Source organism: Pempheris klunzingeri, chromosome 14, assembly GCF_042242105.1.
Source record: "Pempheris klunzingeri isolate RE-2024b chromosome 14, fPemKlu1.hap1, whole genome shotgun sequence".
NCBI lineage: Eukaryota > Metazoa > Chordata > Actinopteri > Acropomatiformes > Pempheridae > Pempheris > Pempheris klunzingeri.
The window spans coordinates 12,929,336-12,951,722 of record NC_092025.1 but is presented as its reverse complement, the minus strand read 5'-3'; the positions used below and the strand labels follow the sequence as shown (position 1 = coordinate 12,951,722).

Below are 22,387 nucleotides of genomic sequence, written 5' to 3'. Positions count from 1 at the left end.
CACACTTTTTTTTTTGATGCTGTAGCTCTTGTTAAAGAATAAACTTAACACCAGCTTAAAAATACTTGCTGACCTCCAATGGTTGAAGTGCTGCAGTAATGTAGTGCGGATAGACGTGATAGAGCACTCACGGTGTGATCAAAGGTGCAACAGATTTGAGACTTTCAACCAGAGGAGGTCAGTGAAACTGCTTTTCCACTTGGTGGCCCGAGATAAGTAGGCATGTAAAATGAGACTGCCCTCACCACAAAAATAACAGTATCAGCCATTTGTTCAAATGCTTGACATTACCAGCGTTTACATTCTCCTAACAAGTGGCCTCTTGTGGCGGTGCAAACGACGACTGTTCAGGCCGACGTAAGCGCGCTCTCATTCATTTGAAGATTCTTGTGCTGGACTGCAACCTGACATCCACCAATGCGCTGCGCTGGCACACACGCGATCTTAGCAACAGAAGATATAATGATTGCCGTCATAATAACCTTCCAGGATTGTAAAATCCTGTCTCGCAGTATTATAAACCTCTGCGCAGTGTTTATGTGTGTGTAAGACTTTAAACTCATGGATCTGTTACACTGGACATCCTGGACTTACATTGATGCTGTACAGCAAAATCTGTTCGTTTCCTAACCTCACCGAGTAGTTCTTGCATCCAAGTTGCATAGACAACTTCCTGAGGCTAAGAAACATAAAGAAAAACAAGGCGACCAATACAACAAATCCCTGACCCTTTAATTGCATTTAAATGAAATGTGTTATGGTACTTAAAATGCAGCACACATTTTTAGCCTACTGGCCTTTACCAAAGGTTACTATCTCAAACAGAATCTGCGGCTTTAACCTTTTTTTTTTTAATTGCTCTACTGCCCACCATGATGTGCATGTCCCTGTTTGACATATTTGAGCTGGTTAGAGTTGAGCACTAACTTTCAGGTAAATTAAGATGGTCCAACTAAAAGGACTTGTCACATCTCTTACTGGATAAATTGCTGCACATTTCTAATTAAAATGTTACCTCAGGGATGTTTATACCAATTAACTCAACCAAGATGACATTTCCGCTCTGCACTTTAGACGGAATTTACTGGTGGGTCAAATGAACGGTGTGTCAAGCCAAATGTTGGAATAGGATACTTGGTGAGCAATGGATGTGTTTGCAAACAGGATTAGTTTAGCATTTATTCATGGGAATTTTGCAGATTTAATTCCTTCCAAAATTCAGAATATATATATTTTTTACTTTCAACTTTTCTATTTTTAATTATGTTGCAAATATTAGGACCCCAAGAGGGTTGTGATGCCAGCTCAACGTCCACATGCTGTGTGTTTGCCAATGTCATGTTAGATGATTTCTTGCTTTTGAAGTTACATTTTTTTAATTGTTAACTATGACTGTCATCTATGGCTGCCAACTTCCAAAGCTGCTTGATACAGATTTAGTTATTATATTTTTTCCGTCTCTAAATAACAAAAATCAGACACTTAAAAACAGATTTTGATGTGCTGCAGGCAACATTATCCTCATTCCTGTAGAAAATGTAAGCTTATGAGAGTGTATAGTTTAACACAGCATTACACAGTAATACAGTATTTACCTGAGGCCATATCTGTTTTTCAGTTGCAACATGCAGTACTCTTTATGAGGACAGACTCAAACTTTGCTCTTTCTTCTTCTGTGAACTCGTTTTATTATGGAGAGCCAGATGCAGTGCACTCTTAAGGTCATTTTCTTCATACAGTAGTAGTCAGACATGCTTCCACTCTATTTCAGACTGGCAACATGACCTGATCATCCACTTTGCAGTCTCAGTGTGAGAAACACCACTGAAGCCTCGGAAAACAAGAAACAAGGCGGGGAGGCAGGAAGCAAATGTTGCGAAAGCAGGAAAGGGAATGAGAATTGAGGGGTGTTGGGTGATATCATTCAAAAGTAACACTCCTAGGCTGAGAATTTTCAAGAGCAGCTTAGTGGATAGACAAAATAAAGGGCAGACTGTGTTGGAAGTGGTAGAAAGGTTTGCTTTTCTTTCCCTTAGGGGCTCAGCTATGGGCCAGAGTGAGAGTGACATATATGAGCAGGCAGTCAGCAGGGCAATGGACTGAGGGAGTTGCTGGCACGCTGAAGAAAGTGCCCTGATGTATAGTAGTGATGACAAGATCGTTTATTGCCTTGCCTACAAAACTATGAGAAAATGGATTACTCTTTTATCTTGCTCTGTCATCAGCTTATTCTCCCATCTCTCCTTCCACTTGCTAACAATCCCATCCTCTGCTGGCCTTCAACCTCCTTTTATTTCTCGCCATCTTCCTAATTTTCTATTTCCTGTTGACAGCTTTGTTCGTTCATCTCTGCGGATCGAGTCAGACATGGCCTTCTTTTCGTCTTTGTGCCATGTCCCGCCATTTAAGAGTCGAGGATATGACCAGAGGTGACAGCTTCATTATAAAATAACAGGGCTGTTAATTGGCCAGATCATGTCTGTTGGGGATTGTGTTATTTACCCTCCTTAAATGAGACTGCCTCCCCACTTTTAACATAGCCTTTCCACATGAAAGTGCAGCTTTTATCATGCCTGACCACTTTTCCCTCCACATCACTCCTTCTGGACTAAGTCCCCGTTGCTGTCATCATTCCCTTACCATCTATTTTTGCACCCGTTCCTTCACTGAAAACAAATTTAAATGCAAACAAGGCAAATCTGCCTTCCATGTCCTCCCACAGGAGATACATTAGAAAAAGCAAATGAGAGGAAAATCATTGCAATCTCTTCCCCGCGGGAAATGCTTACAGACATGGAGGAAAAGTTCAAAAAATCATTTTGGATTCTAATATTGTTTATTACAGTTATCATTCATACTTCCCTTTGACAAAGACCTTTATGTTTCAGTCAACATTTCTATATGCAATTATGTATACGTGAATAACTTTGTGAAGAGCTGTACAAACTTCAGTCTTAGGAACGCCAAATCCACCCACTGGGCATATAAAGGGACGAAATACTGCAGTACCAAAAAGACTACTACGCATGTTTGTTTATTTCATCTGTGGTTGGTGCACCCAAATAGGTTCCTGCTGCAAATTAATCTCAACACTAAAGACTTGTGTGTATATGCTTTCATCTGGAAATTCAAAAAATTCAAGGTCTCTGAACAGTTGATTTTATACCCCATTCCCAGGGGCCTCTGGGTAAATTAAGTTGTAGTGTAATCTAACCATAGTTTGCATTTCTCTAAACCCTGAAACAAGATTACCACATTTGAGCTCAGATTCTCATCTATGAATAATTATGAAAAGTGATCATCATGATAATCCGTGGCTTAGCGAACAGATGGTTTAAAAATTCTCATAGGTGTGTCAGCATGCATCTATGTGTGCTCTCCACACGTGAATAACTTGTTTGCTGCTTTGTCGGATGTGTGCTGCTCTCTATGAGAGCTGTTGGCAGAGAAGACGAAGCGGGGCCAGCTACTGCGCTCTCTCACACGCACAGACCCAGATTCCCTGGGTCCGTGCCAAAGCAGTGCATGTGTGGCAACGGCTGCTTATCCAGTCCTCGCGCATTAACACCATAGCGTGGTCAGAGAAGTCATAAACTGCTACAATATCTATCGCAGAAAGGATTTCTCTATTTACTTTCTGTTAATAATTACCATCTGCTTTGTTTTTTTTGGGTTTTCTGTTTGAATAAAAAAAACTTAATCGCTTCTCTGCCTATTTAACAGTCAGTTACACCATCACATCTCATAATATTCACTCAATAAATACACTATGTAAACTACTTTCCTGCTCATTACCTCTCAAACTAAATAAGCGACTCGCATTCATGAATAAACATAACTACATTTCCATTTGCAACAAGGCGTCAACATAGACAATCATACACAAACACAAAATTTGGCAAAAAACTACCTGAAATCTGATTTTAGCACACAATTCTGCCTGAGCGTCAGGCTCCCAACAGTCGTACAGCTATACAGGACTATATGTAATGCTCGTTATTGCTCATGGTAGTGCGGTGGAACAGCAGGTCACTTAATAGGTCAGACATCTCACAGTTTAGATGCGGTGCCGATTGCCTTTTTAAAAGAGAACAAGGCTCTGACAGCTGTGTGATAATTGTCCAAATACTTTAAAACTTGAGTGCATGCAGCTGAATTGTCACAGTTCCAAATGTGCTGCAGCCATTTCTGTGTCGGAGGTGACTCAGTTCAAAATGTAAATTGAAAATTGTATTCCCATAGTCATCAGAGCACCTTTATTCACAGTCATCTATCAGCCTTTTTCGGAAAATTGTTCCCAGGTTTTGAGTTATTAAGACTGGGGAATAGCAGAATTAATTAGGAGTCAATTCTAAAGAAACTGTCTCATTTCTTGAAAATATTTAACAAAAGAAAGATTTTTTTTTTTTTTTTTTTACATTCAGTACCTACCATTGTACGTTCACTTTGTAGGCTCAAACTTTTAAAGGCCTTTTTAAAAAAAAGTTTTACTGTTTAATTTCAACTTCATGCCGTGACGACCATGATTAAAATGATCTCATTCTCCTGGCAGGCCTTGATTACCAAGAATCAGTTGTTGAAGCATAAATTTTAAGTGGCACATTTCAAAATGTAATAGCTGATGATCCAAACCTTGAGCGGTAATCTTTAACACGGCCTATTATCCATGTATTTGCTTGAATTGACAATGTTACTGCAAGTGCATGAAGGCATATTTGTATGGGGGGAAAAAAAAAGAATGAAGGCAAGTTAAGAAAGCAAATCATGCTGCAAGAAGAAGACAGTACAAGAAATAAATTGTTCTTTATGATCATAAAAAGAAAATAAAGGCGAAAGAAGTATATGAACAGTTAATCACATGCCTGGAACAAGTTGGTAGTATTTTGAGATTTGTAGTTTTATCAAGGGATGGGCCATGAATTTTGTATATTCGCATAGTCGTTACATTATAAAAAATCCAATACTTAATGTGAGTATTGTCTTGTTTCAGAAATACATTTTCCTTTGTTTTCACCAGTAGCTTGATCCAGTGCACTGAGATGAAGCAAGTTCTCTGTGAAGATGTGGGCACAAACGGTGTCTGATTTTTCATTGCTTAGGTAGCCTGCGTCCCATTTCATCCAGCCGGTCTTCCCACGACCGGACATTAGCTAGAAGAAGTTAGCTTAGCTCATATCTAGTTCTCTCTCCTCTTAATGTCGTGGACAGCAATCGACTCAAGATCCGCTTTAATCTAAATGCTTCATTCAAACATGTCATTTTGCCACAAGTAACACACGATTCAGCAGTAGAGGCAAAAACTTGGCCGATAACCCGTAAAAACAACCTCGCCAAGTTTGAATGAGCTTCGCCCGCTGCATGTGGCGGTGGCAGGGAGGAGATGGAGATTTTCGAAAACTCTTCAAATGGTTCATAATAGCTATGGAATTGCTAATTTGCTTAAAATGCACATCCCTAGTTTCAACTCGGCCTGAGTCTAAAATCCTTTGAAGTCTGATCTTTTTTTCGCCCTCTGTTTATTTCATACCTTTATGTGCACAGATTTGTGTGTGCCTCCACCTCCATGTGTGTTATATGTGTCTTTCTTCATTGCCTCATTTATTTATTGGAGTGTGACACGCTTGCCCACACACACAAAGCAGTTCATAATTAATCCACCCAGGCCAAAAAGACAATTTCTGCTTTATCACATTCGTGGAGCCATGTAATGCAAAGACTCACATTAAGATTTTTAGATACAAAACATACACTGATACAGAACATCACCCTCCTTTTCATTTGGCCAGTATGTTCTCTCCCCCTGCAGCACTCGTCCAATTTATATTCAGATAGACTGGAAAGAATGAACAGTATTGGATTATGAAATCTTATCAGGCTATAATTGAAGATGCCAAGGTGGATTTGCCATAACCTCTCGCATATATAATTGTCCAGACTATGAAAAGTCACATTAAAGTCATGTACTCTAAAACAGGCATGCACACACACGCACACACATGCTTACAAGGGATTTTTACACACTGATACTGGAATGGTATATATCAATCTGTGATTGTGTCATGTGTTCACTGTAATAAAATGAAAACTGATGGCAGTTAGACCATTTCCTAACTGTGTTTACAGTCCAAATGATTCTGGGTTTGTGTATTTAAAGCAGGAGGCCTGTGTTGTTTTTTTTGCATGTTTTCCATATGTTTTTTAGCATAACAGTGTTGCTCCATTACTTAGTTAATCACGCATACTGAAATATCTCAAAAACTAGGTGATAGATTGCCATGCAATTTGATGCAATTATTCATTATTTATTTTGCAAGTTGTGTCAATAAATACCTTGTTCTAGGGTTGAGTTGAAGAATATGAAATAATGAAAATATATGTTTCTCATACATGGAAGTCCATCTCTAACTTTAAACTGGTTTAGAAAAAAATCAAAGTGGCATTAATCGTGGGTCTAATGTCATTTTATGCAGGAAACATACACTGAGAATGTTTCCAATTTGCTTTAGAACATATTCAGTTTCTCCCCTAGTTTTGTACTGGATTGTCCATGTTGTATCATGTATTGTATGTATTGTACATCATTGACATTGACATTTGAAGCCCAAACTATTTCATAGTTTGATTTGGTTTGACTCATATATTTGATGATTTCTTAGTTTTAAGAAAGTTTTAGTTATTTGTTGAATCAATGTCGTTTGATTATTGTAAAAATTCTTTAGAACGCCAATGAAGTGGTGGCTTGGAAATATACATACACTCACACAAACATTCAATGTCATTCTTTGTTGTTGGAATATCTGTTTGCTTCTATGATATTTTATCACTGAAACTATTTGATAGACATGACAGAATCCTTTGCATACAGCACCTACTGGCATGGGTGGGCGCCACTTTTCTTCCAACTGATCATAAATCTGAAAATAGTTCAATCAAAGACGGGTGTATCAAATATTACTTGATTAGTTAGATTTGGTGGAAGAGACTCCAGATGTGATTAAATGCTGGTAGCCCTGGTAGCCAATGAATGGGCCACTAACAGCCAAGTACAGGTGAAGCAGCTGATGCTAATTAACAAATGCAACTAAAAGTTCTTTGCCTAAACTAAAGTAATGCTTCATTTATGTGACGAATGAGCCGCAAACTGCAAACTGGAGGCCACTGTTTGGAGTAGGCTGGGCGTGAGCTAGATGAAAAAGGACCTGCATGTCAGTGTCGCATGAGCTCAAGAGCTGTGTCCGCAAGCTTGTCCCTTAACTCTGTCAAAACACAGCGACTCTGCCAGTCCTGATAAAACTTTGTTTAGGGTGAGGCAACTGGCTGCGGGGCAGAGGTTAAAAAACCTTTGCTTTGCAATCCCTGCCTTCTCTGCCAACAATCTCGCCAAGCTGGACGTGCTGAGATAGGCTCCTACTGAGAATTGCAAGGTCCAGTTTTTGCCCGATTAGTACAAATACTAAACAACATAAACTGTATTTTCAGATTAATTTGACTCTCGTTAGGTTATTGTCAGAGAAAGAATAATAGAATCGAGGAATGCGCAGCAAACCGTTACATAACATACACATGTGCGCACTTTACAATTAATGTAATACCATCAAAAGTGAATAAATCCTACTCCAGCCTTCTATAGGAATGAGCCACCGGGGTCGAATGTACTTCCACAGATTGGCAGAGCACATGCTTACAAATCTATTATCCATTATGCTGTGATGAGAAGATGAGTAGCCAAATCATCAGAGCCAAATTAGAGGGTGATTCCAGAGTTAATAGAACAGTATATTTATGTGTGTGTCCAGAATGATGAAATATGTGACTCATCTCGAAATAGGACAGCAAGTTACTGTATATATATATTAAGGAGAATTGTGTCTGTGTGTGTGTGTTCCTCTACAGGTAATGTGTTTGTGGTGAGTTTGGCATTTGCTGACCTCGTGGTAGCCTTCTACCCCTACCCCCTGGTTCTCTATGCTCTCTTCCATGACGGATGGGCACTGGGAAACACACAATGCATGGTAAGGCATATTACAGTTTACCACCTATGGAACACCAGTAAACCCCGTTACCAACACTCTGACACCAACACTTCGCTTTCTTTCATTCTGTACAGGTCAGTGGTTTCCTAATGGGGCTGAGTGTCATCGGTTCCATTTTCAACATCACTGGGATTGCAGTGAACAGATACTGCTACATCTGTCACTCATTCTCCTACAGTCGGCTGTACAGCTATCGCAACACTCTGCTGTTTGTTGCCTTAATCTGGGTGCTCACAATAGTGGCCATTATCCCCAATTTCTTCGTTGGTTCCCTGCGCTACGACGCGCGGGTGTACTCCTGCACCTTCGCCCAGAATGTCAGCGCTTCCTACACGGTGGCCGTAGTGGTGGTTCACTTCTTGGTTCCCATTGCAGTGGTGACCTTCTGTTATTTACGCATCTGGGTACTTGTGATTCAGGTCAGTGTTCTGCTCCGCTACGTGGTTAATTACCTCTTTACAGGCACATCAGACTTATTAATTGAGGGAGTTTTTAAATCCCATTTTAATACCATCTAAACATGTAAACCGATAAACATGTCACCAGCTGGAAATAAGGCAGTCATCCCTTGGGTCAAACGAGAACAAGAACTATCTGCCTTTCAGGGTTCATCCAAATTGAACCTGTAATGTAGAAAATATGGTCATTGCAAGTTTTTTTTTAAATTTTGACCTTTAATTACTGACCCTTTACTGGACAAGTCTGTGTCATTTTCTAAATGCCAGAATACACTGACAAAAGACATCGTCCCATCATTGAAATCCTTTTTGCCATGTAACATTTGAGTGGAGGGTTTTGCTCTTTAATTACCAGGAAGTGTAAAATTTAAAACAAACTGAGCACTGCAAAGGTTTGGCTGTGATTTCAGCTGAGAAGTGGTGTTTTGCGACAGGCAGATAGATGAATGAGATCCCTGAAGTGGTTGTATGTGTAGATATCTGTGTTTGTGTGCGTGTGTGGGTGTGTGTGTGTGCAAGCGTGGATGTGGGTTTCCTATTTTCATGTGTCTGTAAATGTGTAAGGTAGAGAGGCAGAAAGAAACAGTGGCCTCCTGCCACCATTGAAAGTGTAATTCCCATCTTATGTGTTTTCATCATGTCCAGGTGCGTCGTAAAGTGAAGACAGAGGAGAGCCCTCGCCTCAGACCAAGTGACTTGCGGAATTTCATCACCATGTTTGTGGTCTTTGTGCTGTTTGCCATCTGCTGGGCTCCGCTAAACCTGATTGGCTTGGCAGTGGCCATAGATCCGTCACGTGTGGCCCCCCTCATCCCTGAGTGGCTTTTTGTGGTCAGCTACTTCATGGCCTACTTCAATAGCTGTCTGAATGCCATCATCTATGGCTTACTCAACAGGAATTTCAGGAATGAGTACAAACGCATTGTCACTTCTGTCTGGGTGACTCGGCTCTTTGTGACAGAGACTTCGAGAGCCGCCACGGACGGCAGGAGCATGAGGAGCAAGCAGTCCCCACCCCCGCCGCTGAACAACAACGAGTCAGTCAGAGATCGCATAAACAAAGAATGAAATCTGGAACCTTGAGCCTGTTAAATAGTAATTCCTGTCTTTATGTGACATTCAGACGGTTGTGCAGCTAAAGAGTATCAAGTAACAGATGAAACTGGAATACATGACTTGGTTCTCTATCGGCTGACGTCAGAACAGGTGAAAAGTGTTTCATCTGTGGACGTGTTTTTTTTTTTTTTATGGTGTTGGTAAAGTTGTTAAGAATTATGTAGTTAATATTATGAGTTTTTGAAAGTTTATCACTTGAAGTATTAACTCAACAACTTTTTCTAAAGTGCTGAATAAGGAAGAGTTTGTCTGTGATTCTCAAGCATTGATCAACAGCAAACATTTTAGAGAGGGAGAACCGAGTCGTGCATTCCAGTTTCATTTTGCTCTTACTCTAAAAACAATCTGAATGGTACATCAATATTTCATTAAAAAAATGTAATATCCTTTAATGTCTGCTGCTGTAGACTCTTAGACATATTTCACAAAACTTGGTAACGACTGGTAAACATACACCTCTCTTTAGTAACTTCAAAAGCCTCAAATAGTACAACTCGCCTCAACTGAATGCTGGTTAGTGGAAGAGGAGATGATATCAGTCTGTCTATAATGTATAATATCAGTCTGATAGGGTTTGACAGTAATGTGGTCATAACTGCACACTAAAGTGGCAGTGGCATATACCTAATGCTGCCTGGCCTGACGGGTCAAGAACAGAACAGAAAAACTTAGTAACAAACATAAAAAAATCAATTCAGGAAATTAAAGTCACCAATGGATGACACAAAGTAAGTCATTAGTAAAGCATCAAACCATGTACGATGTGCCAATTAACATGGCTGTTCTTTTCTTTCTTTTTTTTTTTTTTAAAGTCCCGTGACAAATGGTGCATGTGATGTAGCAGGTTGAGGACACCTACATATCTACTATTGCTGCTGCTTTATCCGTCATTCTGCATATCACCGATAATTCTCCGCTGCTGCGGTTTGACATAATGTAGCTTAATGACATAATGCTAGGCCACTGTAAGCTGCATGGAAAGCCACCCTTGATATTATCTTTTCAATAAGAAATGTTTTTCTACAATTAGCAAAAACAAATATTCCATTTTTTTACCACTGAGATTACACAGTTTATTTTCAAAAATAATAATAACTGTCAATTGAGTAATGTCGTCTCTTAGTTTCCTAGTTTTCAGATCATTGTCGACGCAACATGAATTTTATATAGGGCACAAAACCAATCTCAGTACACAGTACACTCTACCACTCTTTGCAGATGCTTCATCACGAATGTGAATATAGTTTAATAAGCTTTTAGGGTGACTTTCAAAAACACAATATATAAAATACAGCCTACAAAACAATATATAGACAATGACAGTTCATAAAGTTGTTGAGACGGGGCAACCTAGACAAGGAAACTAGATCATTATTCATTGTAAACCCAGAGTAGTGGACGTAATTTAATGTAGAGAACCACCAGTGGTGAAACATTTGCTCAATTACTGTACTTAGATACAATTTTGAAGTACTTGTACTAAACTTGGTTATTTCCATTTTCTGATGCTAATACACAAGCCACTCAGCACCAGTATCTTCATCTTTACCAGCTGCAACATTCAAGTGATTATAATCCAATATTATACAATATATTCTGAAATGGGCCATTCTGCATGATGAGTACTTTTACTTTTGGTACTTTCAGTATATGGAGATACTTTTGTACTTTATTTAAGTCAAAGATCTGAGTACCTCTTCCACCACTGGAGAACATCCACAGTGCAGGACAGTCAGATTTCAGACAGGGAGAGCACATATCCATACACTGATGTCAGTTTATTAACAAAATCACAATGCAATAAGTCGATCAATTTCACCAAATATCCAAGTGCAACAGCATGGGTTATACTTTATGCACACTAACACTTTGCTATGCAATTCGAAACAGTGATTGTCATGAGTCAAGACATCCAACGTCAGTTTGCATTTAAAAACCATATCCAGTTAAAAGTGAGATGGTCCCTCACCTTAGTACATCCATATTTAAACAAGATGTCTTACCGATTTACTGTAAATGATGCTGCTCTCAAGGCCACAAGATAACAAAAGGACTAAGACACAAAACAACTCCAGGATGTTCTCCTGCCTTCTATGTCGGAAACTCCCAGCCCCTAGACAAAAGAAGCGAATAAATACATGTACTGAATGTGCGGCAAGCAATATAGAATAGGCACAGGTTCCTCTGCCTCCTACATCATGTGCGTATGTTGTAGTCTTATGCAGGTGTGATTGTTATTCTTCATTCTGAAATACTTATGCAAAATTTTAGCTTTTCATTTCATAGAAAATTTATTTAATTAATGTAGTTTATTTATTTTCTAAAAAAAGAAAAAAAAAAGAATTCACCAGGGACACTTTTTGATCCATTCACTGTGGAAAAACAAACAAAATCAAAAAAGAGCACATTAGGGGAAGCGTTAGGAGTTGACATTCATTGCCTCTTAACTGAACAAGTGTTTTGAAAGATGTAGATTGTTGTGAAGGTACAGCTCATATCTGTATTCCCATCTCAGGGTGCCTACCGAAAATTTTGTTGTGTTACACAAACACTTGCAGTTTATTAACTGCCATATATGGGAGTCTGAAGACATTTCAAAGAGACATTTTGTAAATTAGTGTCAATGTGGTTTTTAACTGTGGTATATTGTTATTGGAGATGTATTCAAAATGTGTTTTTTATATATCTGAAGCTCAACAACCCCACACAATTAACAGTTTACTATCGGATAACGCTTAAGCTCTCTGACCATTAACTCTATTGCAGTTGCAAAGTGCATCTAAAACAACCTCTTGCTTAATTGGCATGTACATTGCGTCACTACATATTAATTTGTTTTCCAGTGTGGAGTGATTGAATCGACTTCTAATTGCACAAGTAAAATATCCAAGAATGGCAAAACAAGTTCCTCATAATAATTGCAATGGCTCTGTTTTTTTCTTTTCGTATTTAAATTATTTTTTATTGTATTTGTGTGTTTGTATACAGGGTAAAAATGTACAAAGCCATTGATCAAGAATGGCAACAGATGCAAAGCCAATGCAAACGTGTACTATAAATACTCATAGGACAGGTGAGATGCAAGAGCGTTGCAAGCCGAGGAAGAAAATTTGGAAGCAAACAGTGACGTTTGTGGTGCAGAGCAGGGTAGAAAACAGTGACATATTAAGTTTTTGTTGAGGAGATGGGATTCAGATATATATATAGGGAGTGACTATTCTATCCTGACTACGGAGGTGAGAAGGTCATTACACCACAAGGGAAGTTGGAGTGCTTTTCAGGTCGCTGCAGGGAAGACAGAGCTGAGCAGGAAAAAAAAACTGAAAAGGAAGGATGTTGTTATGGTATTAAGAAAACTAACGCTCAAACGTCTGGAGAGTGTTTTAGATGCACTTGGAAGGAAGTAAAGACTTCAATTTAAACCAAAGAAATGGACATAGCTGAAGGGGGTTTGGGTGTACATAAACTTAGTAAAGTTACTGCTGGGGAGAACTCTTTAAAACACCTTGGGTCCTTTAAGGTCTTTTTTCATTCAAAAGTACTGCCTTATATAGTAGTGTAATACAATAGTGTCAAAGTTTAAATATTATGGCGAGTGCCATATTATCTATTTAAAATGAACCTATTCAGCAAACCTAGTTTGCCTCCATATTGCTTCTTTTTATGTATTCAGGACAGTTGTCTATAGAAAGTTTTCTCTGCAGCATTGCACGGAAGTTCACACGGAGGCCTCGGGCGGGAGACTCAATAGCTAAAACAAAAGAGCAAATATTATCTTTTCCTCCTTTGTATTTTCTTTCTATATACCCTACAGCAAAATTATGTAACTATGTTCATTTATGTTCCCCAAGCTCACTGTCTGCACCCTAAAGTCGGACCTTTTCTCCATCCAAACAAGTACGGCGCATTTCTTGCCAGCTTAAAGGAAAGGTTCACTGTTTTCCAACTCGCACGTAATTAAAATGCTTGTTTCCCCATCACACCCAGCACAAGTCAGTTTTTTTAACCACTCTACTGCAATTTCTCACTTGGCTTTAACTCTGTCCTCTAAGATAATTATTTAGTCCCCCAAATCTTCAGATTAATCTTTTTTTTTTTTCTTTAACTAATTTATTTTTTTTAATCAGTGGTATTAAAATGCTTTTCTGAAAAGCAGGGTAACAAGACACTATCTAGTAGTTTTATTAATTTAAATTCTAAAAAAAAACCTACAGCTTTTGGATCCTGCCAAAGTTATTAACACCTGATAGAAAGCGTTGTTCTCTAACACATGCCTGACTCTGCGAAGAGCTTCCTATTTTCAAAAGGGGAACCCTGGTGTCTGACTGCCATGTTGGACTGTGTTTAGGTAGAGATAAGATATTCCTTTATTAGTCCCACGGTGTGGACATTCAGTGTTACAGCAGCCAGTAAGCAAAAGTAAAAGAACAGCAGACATAAAACTTCAATAAAACAATGAATAAAAAACTAGTGGAAAGATGTACACATAAAAAAGTATGTACAATTTGAACAAGATGAAGTATGAAAATAGGGACAATGTGCACAGGGGGGATATAAAAAAAACCGACAGAATATAAAAAGTATTGCAAATGAAGTGAGGAAAATTGCTGCAGCAGAGTGTTATGTTAGTTTTCTCTCAACAGAAGCTACAGCTGTGCTTGTGCTGTGTGACAATAACTGAGGCAAAGCATCATTTTAAGTTCAGAATAAAAAAAAAAAAAAACAGAGAGCCCGTGTTTATTTTTATCATTAAGTGTGAATTGAAAAAAAGCAGCATATATATTAATGGTGTGAATACAACTCTGCCTTCAAAGTAAACACACAAGGACAGAAGGTTATCACAGTGTTTTTCTTTGAAAGTTAAAAGCTAAGGCTTCTATGCACTACTAATCTTTTTGAGTGCTGTTCTCAATGAGGCGACACACTTAAATTTCGGAATTATGCTGTTGAAGTCCCTCTTCAGCATTCACACACAATATGCGGGCAGGGTCGACATTTCTCAAAAGGGACATTCCTTTATATTTCTCAGCGTCTGATAGTTCACTTTTACCATGTGATCTCTGTTTAGAGAAAAGCAGCTCGACTGAAGCAGCCACTTTGCAACTGAAAAAGTTGTTTGTTTCATTGGACTTATTTTCACAGATGGTGGTTTGTAATTACAGGCCACAAGAACTCAGAACTTAATATAATTTTTAAGTGAATTAAGGCGGCATTGAGACAGCAGGGCAAAACAAGTCCACATACAAGATATGTTATTTAAGACTGTTGCTCATCATGGCTGTGGTATGATTTGAAATACGACGTAGCTTTTAGATCAGCGTGAAAACCTGGCAGCTTCGTCATTTGAATATTCTCCTCTGCACACCGGCCAGCTCTGAGCTACACGCCCGCAGGGCACAACTAGAAGTATCTTGCCTCATTTAGTTTTTACAGGCTGAGGGATGTAGACACACGATGTATATGTGGCATCTCTGAAGCCTCACTGTTCCCTGCCTTTTCATCTGGACATACTCACTAAAGAGTGCCCCAGTGTTTTTTTTTTTTGTGTGTGTCATTAATGGGTTATGTAACAGCGTGACAACATCAGCTCACAGCTAGAGACAGAAGAGGATGCAACACTGATCGAATTATGTGCAAGGTACCTTCACTGAGATGGATAATACAATGATGAGCCTTGGGAACATAATTGAATGCACTTACAGAGATACCGTCATAGGAAATATGATGACACACCGCAGAAAAGGTGGAACACAGTTGTGTATGCACCTTCTATAGTTTACAAAGAAACCAACCAACACGTTAAATACTGTGACTATGAAAACATTAATGCAACAGCTATTAAAATGTTTGCAGAGCACAAATCCTTTTCACCTGAAGAATATTTACACTCAGTAGCCGGTTAATTGGCTGCATCTCATTAGATGCAGGTAGGATCTCTTTTTGCTTCAGACTGAATTCTTTGAGGCATGAATCAAATCATAAGGTGGAAATGTTACACAAGAATTCCTGTTCATGCTGTAATTTTTTTCCTTATTACTTGTTTGTTTGGTGTAAAGAGGCACCAGATTAAACAAGACAGTTAAAAATGTCTTTTTAGAAAACGAGCAAGGTTGGAAAAAGTTGAGCGTTTCAGGCATTTCGCCAGTTGACTTCTTGTGTCTTGATAAATGTCTTTCGTTCCAGAGGCTGTGTGAATGTGCATGCTTGTCTGATGTTATTTATGACTGATGTTCGTTGGCAAGAATTCACTAACAGGTGCAGGCCGCTGTGCCCAGAGGATGGTCTGAGTAACATGAACCAAAGGGAAATCTGTGGAATGTAACGGGACACTCAAAAGGCTTGGTTCATACACTGAGTCTCATCAACGTGAACTGTGTGTAAAAAAAAAAAAAAAAAAGAAAAAAAAAAAAAGATATGCATAATGTGTACAGTTCTACTGAAACACGATGTTATGGAAAAATAAAACTGATATATCGTATTTTGTGGTATTCTGTGATTAATGCATTTGTGAAATGAGCGAACAGAGATGAGCATATGTTGCTCTCCTTTCCTACACCGCTTTTCATTATTCACAGTAAGTGGTTAAAAGGAAAAAAAAAATAATTATTGTGCACTTTTTAAGTGTTTTGACTGAAAGTTTCTTGTAGATGAGGTACCCTCTTAAGGCTCCAAATTGAATTGGAGCCAGACGGCTTCTGCCAGCAAGTGGTGCATGCTTTGAACTCCCCTATGCCATCAGGCCCTGCTGCCTTGCACTTGCACAGAGCCGTACCCAACTCTTGGTTTATATGAGCAGGAGAAATGGATAGTTTGAAGGGAAAGCCTAGTACTGCCCTTAGTTTAAATCAAATTTACTTTTTAATTCAAAGGCTTTAGTACCGGTTCCTTACGCGCTCACAAAGCTGAACATAAACATCATGCATGTGCTTCCATCACTCCACTGAGCGTTTGTGAGAGGCAAGGACTGCCTGACAGAAGAAGGCATTCGGAAAAGTAAATGCAGATTAGATTTTAGCAGACGGCAGGGCATGGACAAGTAGCTGGAGGTGATCCAGCACCAGAGGCAAGGATTATGATTAAGAAAGGGGGATGTGGTTAAGAGAAATTACTGCTTGCTCATGATGAATAATTGCAGGGCGTGATATCCAGATGGTGGTTTTGACTCATACCCATAATCAAACTCAATGCACACATCGCTGCCGTAATGAGATGTTAGAGGGAAAGAACAATCAGGCGCTTCCAGAAAAATAAACATAAAAAGATAACGCTTCCTTTTCTGGGAAATTGTGTCATAACAAATGATGTAAAAAAAAAAAAAATATCTATAACATTGCAAGTGTTGATTCCACGCTAACCCTTGTGGCCTCGCGCATCTCATCTGCGTCCTCCTGATTAAAAAGCAGCCTCTCCAGCCACAACACAATATTCTGCCAAAGATGAGGTCAGCTGATATCAATGTGATTAATACATCTTCCAAGTATGACAGTCTTGTTCCAGTATTCATTACTGCCATACGCCGTCCTTCACTTAAATATCAAACTGTAATTACACCCCACCTGAAAAAGATGCCTTCGCCAGCTGCAGAATCAGTTGGCAAGTGAATATCATAAGTTCAAAAGATCGACAAACGGTTTACACTCGTACTTCTGGTTGATGTCTTTGCCTCCCAATGGCCAGGCAATTTTCATAAGTTTCATTACATATCATGTCTTATTTCCAAAGCTTAACTGCCTGTAATAATTTTGATTGACATCTCATGTGTAAAAGGCTGCTTTAATTGCGCCTAATGCATGGATTAACAAAGATAATCCATATATATTAGTTTCACCTAGAAACAACATTATGCAATTCAGTTTCTCTGAGATTAGAGGGCACTCTTTTATGATTAAATGGATTTACTTAATGTGTCATAGTCACGGATGTTACGAGGTAAATACTGGATGGCTCTTTGAATTCTTTGAAAAGAAAGTTTGAATTGTCTTTAATTGACGGAGCTTTCTTGGGAATTCATTTGTGTCAGAGACACCAGTTACATGTACAGTAAGATCGAGAGCAAATGGCCCATTTCTAAAATTTTGAAAACATGTGCTCTAAACCCGTGTGCCCTTTTGACACATGGACCCCTTCACATTTAAGAAAATATGCCAGCTTCTTCCCTGCTGAGCTGGAGTCAGCAGGCTGTCGGAGAGGAATGGGTTCAAAGGACTCATGCTGTTTTGTATTTTGCAATGCATTTATGTGTAAACTGATCCTGTATGTCTGGAAGGTGTTCTGCCATTATTTGTATCTTTGTATGTTTTTTGTATATTTGTATCTGTTTCTATGCTGCATGATGATTACTAAGAGGAATCTTCAGACCCAAAGTACCACGTTTTTTAATGGCTGCATCATTCCACCGAATGGAAATTCATCCCCTGACACAGCTGATATCCTTGGAAAAATCCACCTTGTTCTTTACATCAGAAAAGTTAGTAGACTATAATTACTGTGAACTGTTTGAGAGAGCTACCTTTAAGACAATCCTCGCTTGCTGACTCTGTAAGTCTTAACAGCTTTGAGTTCAAATATTTTCTAAGCACCAAACTTAGTTCACAAACATTGCCAAAAGAAAAACATGTCCAAAATTATTGACGCAGAACTACTTCTCCATATTACAGCTTTTGTCCCGGAGCCAACAGGCTCCTCTTCTCCTGCTCAAGAGCAGCAGTCGCATCACCGCTCCACTTCAACACAATTACTGTTCTTTGCAGCTGGTAGAAGTATGCTGACTAGCTGCTACAGTAGTCAGCTGCCTGCTCTTTGCTGAGGAGCCTGAAGACTGTTGATAGCCGCTGAGTTCTCCAGCGTTGCTGTATGGTTGTCATGACAACAGACGCTGCAGACACCAGCCCCTCTCTGTACCGAAATCAGCAGCCCTAAACAAACCGAACCTGTAAGGCAGGCAATCTGTCTTTTTCTCAGCATCTGGCTGTTCAGCGGTGAAGATATGTTCCAATTTAAATTTCCCTTTCTTTCTCTTATCGCAGCATAATGCTAAAAGTCAGGGGCCAGTACCATTCTTTAAAAATCACTGCTGCTGGACATAAGTCTTTGTCACTGTCTCTCTGAATTGAGCTGAAATCTAGGTTGAGATGGCACTTGTGGGCATGTGCTTTCACAGTGTCAGTCACACATTCAGTATATTTAGATTTAACTTTGTAAGTTAATACAATACCTCATTGATAAAGTAATGACTCACGCCTATTTGTGACTCAAAATGAGAGGATCCATTACAGGGAAGGCAGAACATCTTTTACTCATTGAGACTGTTCTTTTTGCAATTGTTCCCGTACTGATGCTCAACTCTAGATCAGAAAACTAACTTGTATCCATTCTTCTCGTATGTTTACGTTGTACTGTGTATGGTGGCAAAGTGGTTAACACTGCTGGTGTCTGCCTGTTTTCCCTGTGTCTGTGCAGGTTTCCCCCAGGTGCACCATTTCCCTCTCACAGTCCACCGACATGCAGGTCAGGTGCAATAGGAGCTCTAAATTGTAGGTGTGATTGTGAGTGTGCATGTGTTGTCTGTGATGGACTGGAAACTATGCACACAATGGCTGAGACCTGTTGTACACGCTTGTCCAGTCGTGATAGGCTTTAGCCTTGTGTGGCCCTGAACAGGAAAGAGACGAGGGGTTTTGAAAATAGATGAAAAAGTGATGCGTAGGAAAACAGAACATTGTGTTTTCAAATGCTGTTCACATTTTATATCAAAGGGCAAATCATTGTCCAAATCACAGCCAGCCATATGCTCTTGTACCTCTCACACATAACATAAAGAGTAAAACCATTCAATCTTATGAATCAAAACGACTATAAATTCAAGTAGATGACTCGCTTCACCAAACTCCTTTTCTGCCCATGTACAGTTTTTTTTCTTTTTGAAGGATTTCCAGCCAAAAAGCTGCCACTTTACACTTTTATGTACTGTAAGATGAAAAAAATGTCTCTCCATCAATCACTTCGCACCTCCTCTCCACCTCTCCTACCCCGAATTCTGCCCTGCTACTTCTAATATGCATTTTTACTGAAGTAAAGAAAGTAATTATTGCACGTTTCCACCGTCATCTACCACTATGGCTCTTGATGCAAGCACAGTTTATTGATTTCATTTGGATATGAATTAACTTAATGGTTCAATCACTTAGCCACAGCCGAATGTAACGATCGTGAAGCTGTAAATTCAGACTTAATCGAGGGGGGAGCTTTAACAAAATGTGTATGTACACACTCACACACACACACACACACACACACACTCACACTTTACATAAGAAAGTAACTTGATATCATCTCCAGTAACTGTAGGTCACTTTGTTATAACAATTTAACTGCAATTATTGATTGTTGCATAGACATTTTGTGGCTATACATAATTGTATTACCTCAGTTCATACATATAAAATATCAAATCCCCGACAGCTGCCCATATCAACAAGCGACAACATGTTAGAACAAATATGCCAGTATAAGTGAGTGACAATGTATTTGCCTGCAAGGTGAAGCGGCTTTTAGTTTCCATGCTCCCCACCTATGGAACAAGCTTCCTGAACACCAAAGGTCTGCTTAAAGTGTCAGCGCATTTAAATCAGGCCTTAAAATATTACTGTTTACTGTGGCTTTCCAATGATAGAGCTACATAACTTCTTTTAACTATTTATTCACGTGGTTTTATCGTCGTTTAATGCATCTTCTCTTACGCTTTAACTATTTATTTTCTTGTGCTTTCATTATCTTTTACATGCAACTTAATGTTTCTGTGTCTTGTCTTTATTGTGTTTTATGTCCCTGTAAAGGGACCTTGCCTTGTGTCTGACAGGTGCTATACATGCTATAAGTTAAATATTAATGTACCTGTCTGAGAAGTTATTAGAGTGAAATACGGACACGCATTTTGTTTCTAGTGAACTCAATAAGGAGACGTTAAGGGTTTTTTTTAGCTCCAAATGACCAACTTTATCTTAAATAGAAACAGGCAGTAAGCACGTAATTGGTTGAGCAGGCATTAATTTAGAACCTGCCCTTTTGTCCTCTGTGCCCTTTTTAGATTGAACACTAAGATGGAGTTTCTAAAGCAGTAAGCCTGAAGGGCATTTAGTATTTCCACAAGGCTCTTCAGATCTGATGCACATGACTTAGCTCTTTTCAGCAGCTTATGCTGGTAACACTGAAGTACAGAATTTTGTCTGAGGATTTTTTAAAATTCATCATAATGTCAATAAAGAGTTGTATTATTTTCATTTTAGTAGTTTATTGTATCTGAGGTGCCCAGTCTTGGTTCTGAATCAGAATCTTTTATCCTCGTTACAGCATATTCTCACCAAGGACATAAAGAGAGGACTTTGTGTGCGAGATCTGACACAGCAATAATTTAACTAGTAAATGATAAGATCACTGCTGCAGCAGTGGTTAGTTAACCTGACGTGCCAGATGGTTTGTTACACAAAGCCATCTGGGAAGTCGTCCACAGAAACTGTTTGTAAAGAGGACGCTCCAAAAAAAAAAATACTTGGCAGGTTTGGATTGGATGAACCATCTGTCTATCATTGTCTAACGCAGGCTAACTTCAACAAATCTGATCAACGGGCCACATAATGTAGTTAAACCTCTCGCTGAAGTCAGAGGAGTGATGTTCTTTGCTCTTCTTTCAATGACAAATTAGTCTCCAGCTCAGATACAAATGATGCTTTATCAGCATCTGAGCTAAACTCTTTAGGAGCTGCTATTGCTGATTTCGCTCTGCTGTCACACTCAAACCCTACCCAGAGCTTAGCTTACACTGACTGGTCCGAACTACTGTGGTTCGGCCACAAACACCTAACTGAATCCAGCTGCCTCACAAGTTAAGTGGTTAGTTGAATGGTCAACAAATTAACTAGATGGAGAGTACAAAAGCAGTCAGTGGCCACTAATGGTAAAAAAATATAAATATATATATATATATATATATATATATATATTGCCTTCCAAACGTCTGTGTCATGGTATCTTTAATCGATGTTTTATTGTAACCTCACAAAGCTGTATCCAATGTCACATTTATTTGTGACCCTGATTTTGATACAACTTTCTAACCATTCATTTCACAACATTTTCTTTGCTTCATGTTTTAGTTTTTAAAGTGTTATTTTCACGGGTGAATGGTGACATTCTCTAAATAATTGCTGCTGCTTCTTACCATCCATTTACAATATGTCAGTTATTCACTAAGTATGGCCATAGATAATAGCAATTATCCTATCATTATCCCTCTATTCTCTATGCAGGCAGGCATGCCAGTGGGATGTATGTAGATCTAAGACAATCTTGACGTCTGCATAGCCAGCCTTTGATCATAATTGTGAAACAGATAATGGTTTTCTCTTCATCCTGTTTGTATCACAGATGAACCGTGTGACTCTTGATGCATTTCAATTTCAAACATGACCGAAGTTCCAACAGTGTTCACATTTTATGAAACCATTTGCAAATGGCATGCAGCCTCTCAAAGTAACAAAAACCACATTTTATGGTGCTTTACAGATAATGTAGTTTGGTTGATAGGCTATTTCCTGCATGCATTTGAGTGTGTGTTCACATGCTGAACACTAACTGTGCTGATTGGCAGGCAGTCCCAGGTCTCCTGATCCAAATCTGCCCAGCAGAGGCAGTCCAGAAGGTGTCTCAGTTGCCTGACTGGAAGGATTAAAGACAACATCAAACACTAATCTGAGATCTGTTCATTACAGCTTCTCTGATAAA

At 39.0% G+C, this 22,387-nt stretch overlaps 1 protein-coding gene across 1 annotated transcript in view; it reads left to right on the top strand.

Moving 5' to 3' along the window:
* mtnr1bb (melatonin receptor 1Bb) overlaps window positions 1-15,929 on the top strand; it is a 36,997-nt gene extending 21,068 nt beyond the window's left edge. The window contains exons 2-6 of the mRNA XM_070843326.1: window positions 7,894-8,012; window positions 8,108-8,452; window positions 9,137-9,528; window positions 13,595-13,603; window positions 15,869-15,929. Coding sequence (XP_070699427.1) covers window positions 7,894-8,012; window positions 8,108-8,452; window positions 9,137-9,528; window positions 13,595-13,603; window positions 15,869-15,929 — 926 coding nt within the window. The remainder of the gene's footprint in view (window positions 1-7,893; window positions 8,013-8,107; window positions 8,453-9,136; window positions 9,529-13,594; window positions 13,604-15,868) is intronic.
* Window positions 15,930-22,387: the final 6,458 nt, after the last annotated feature.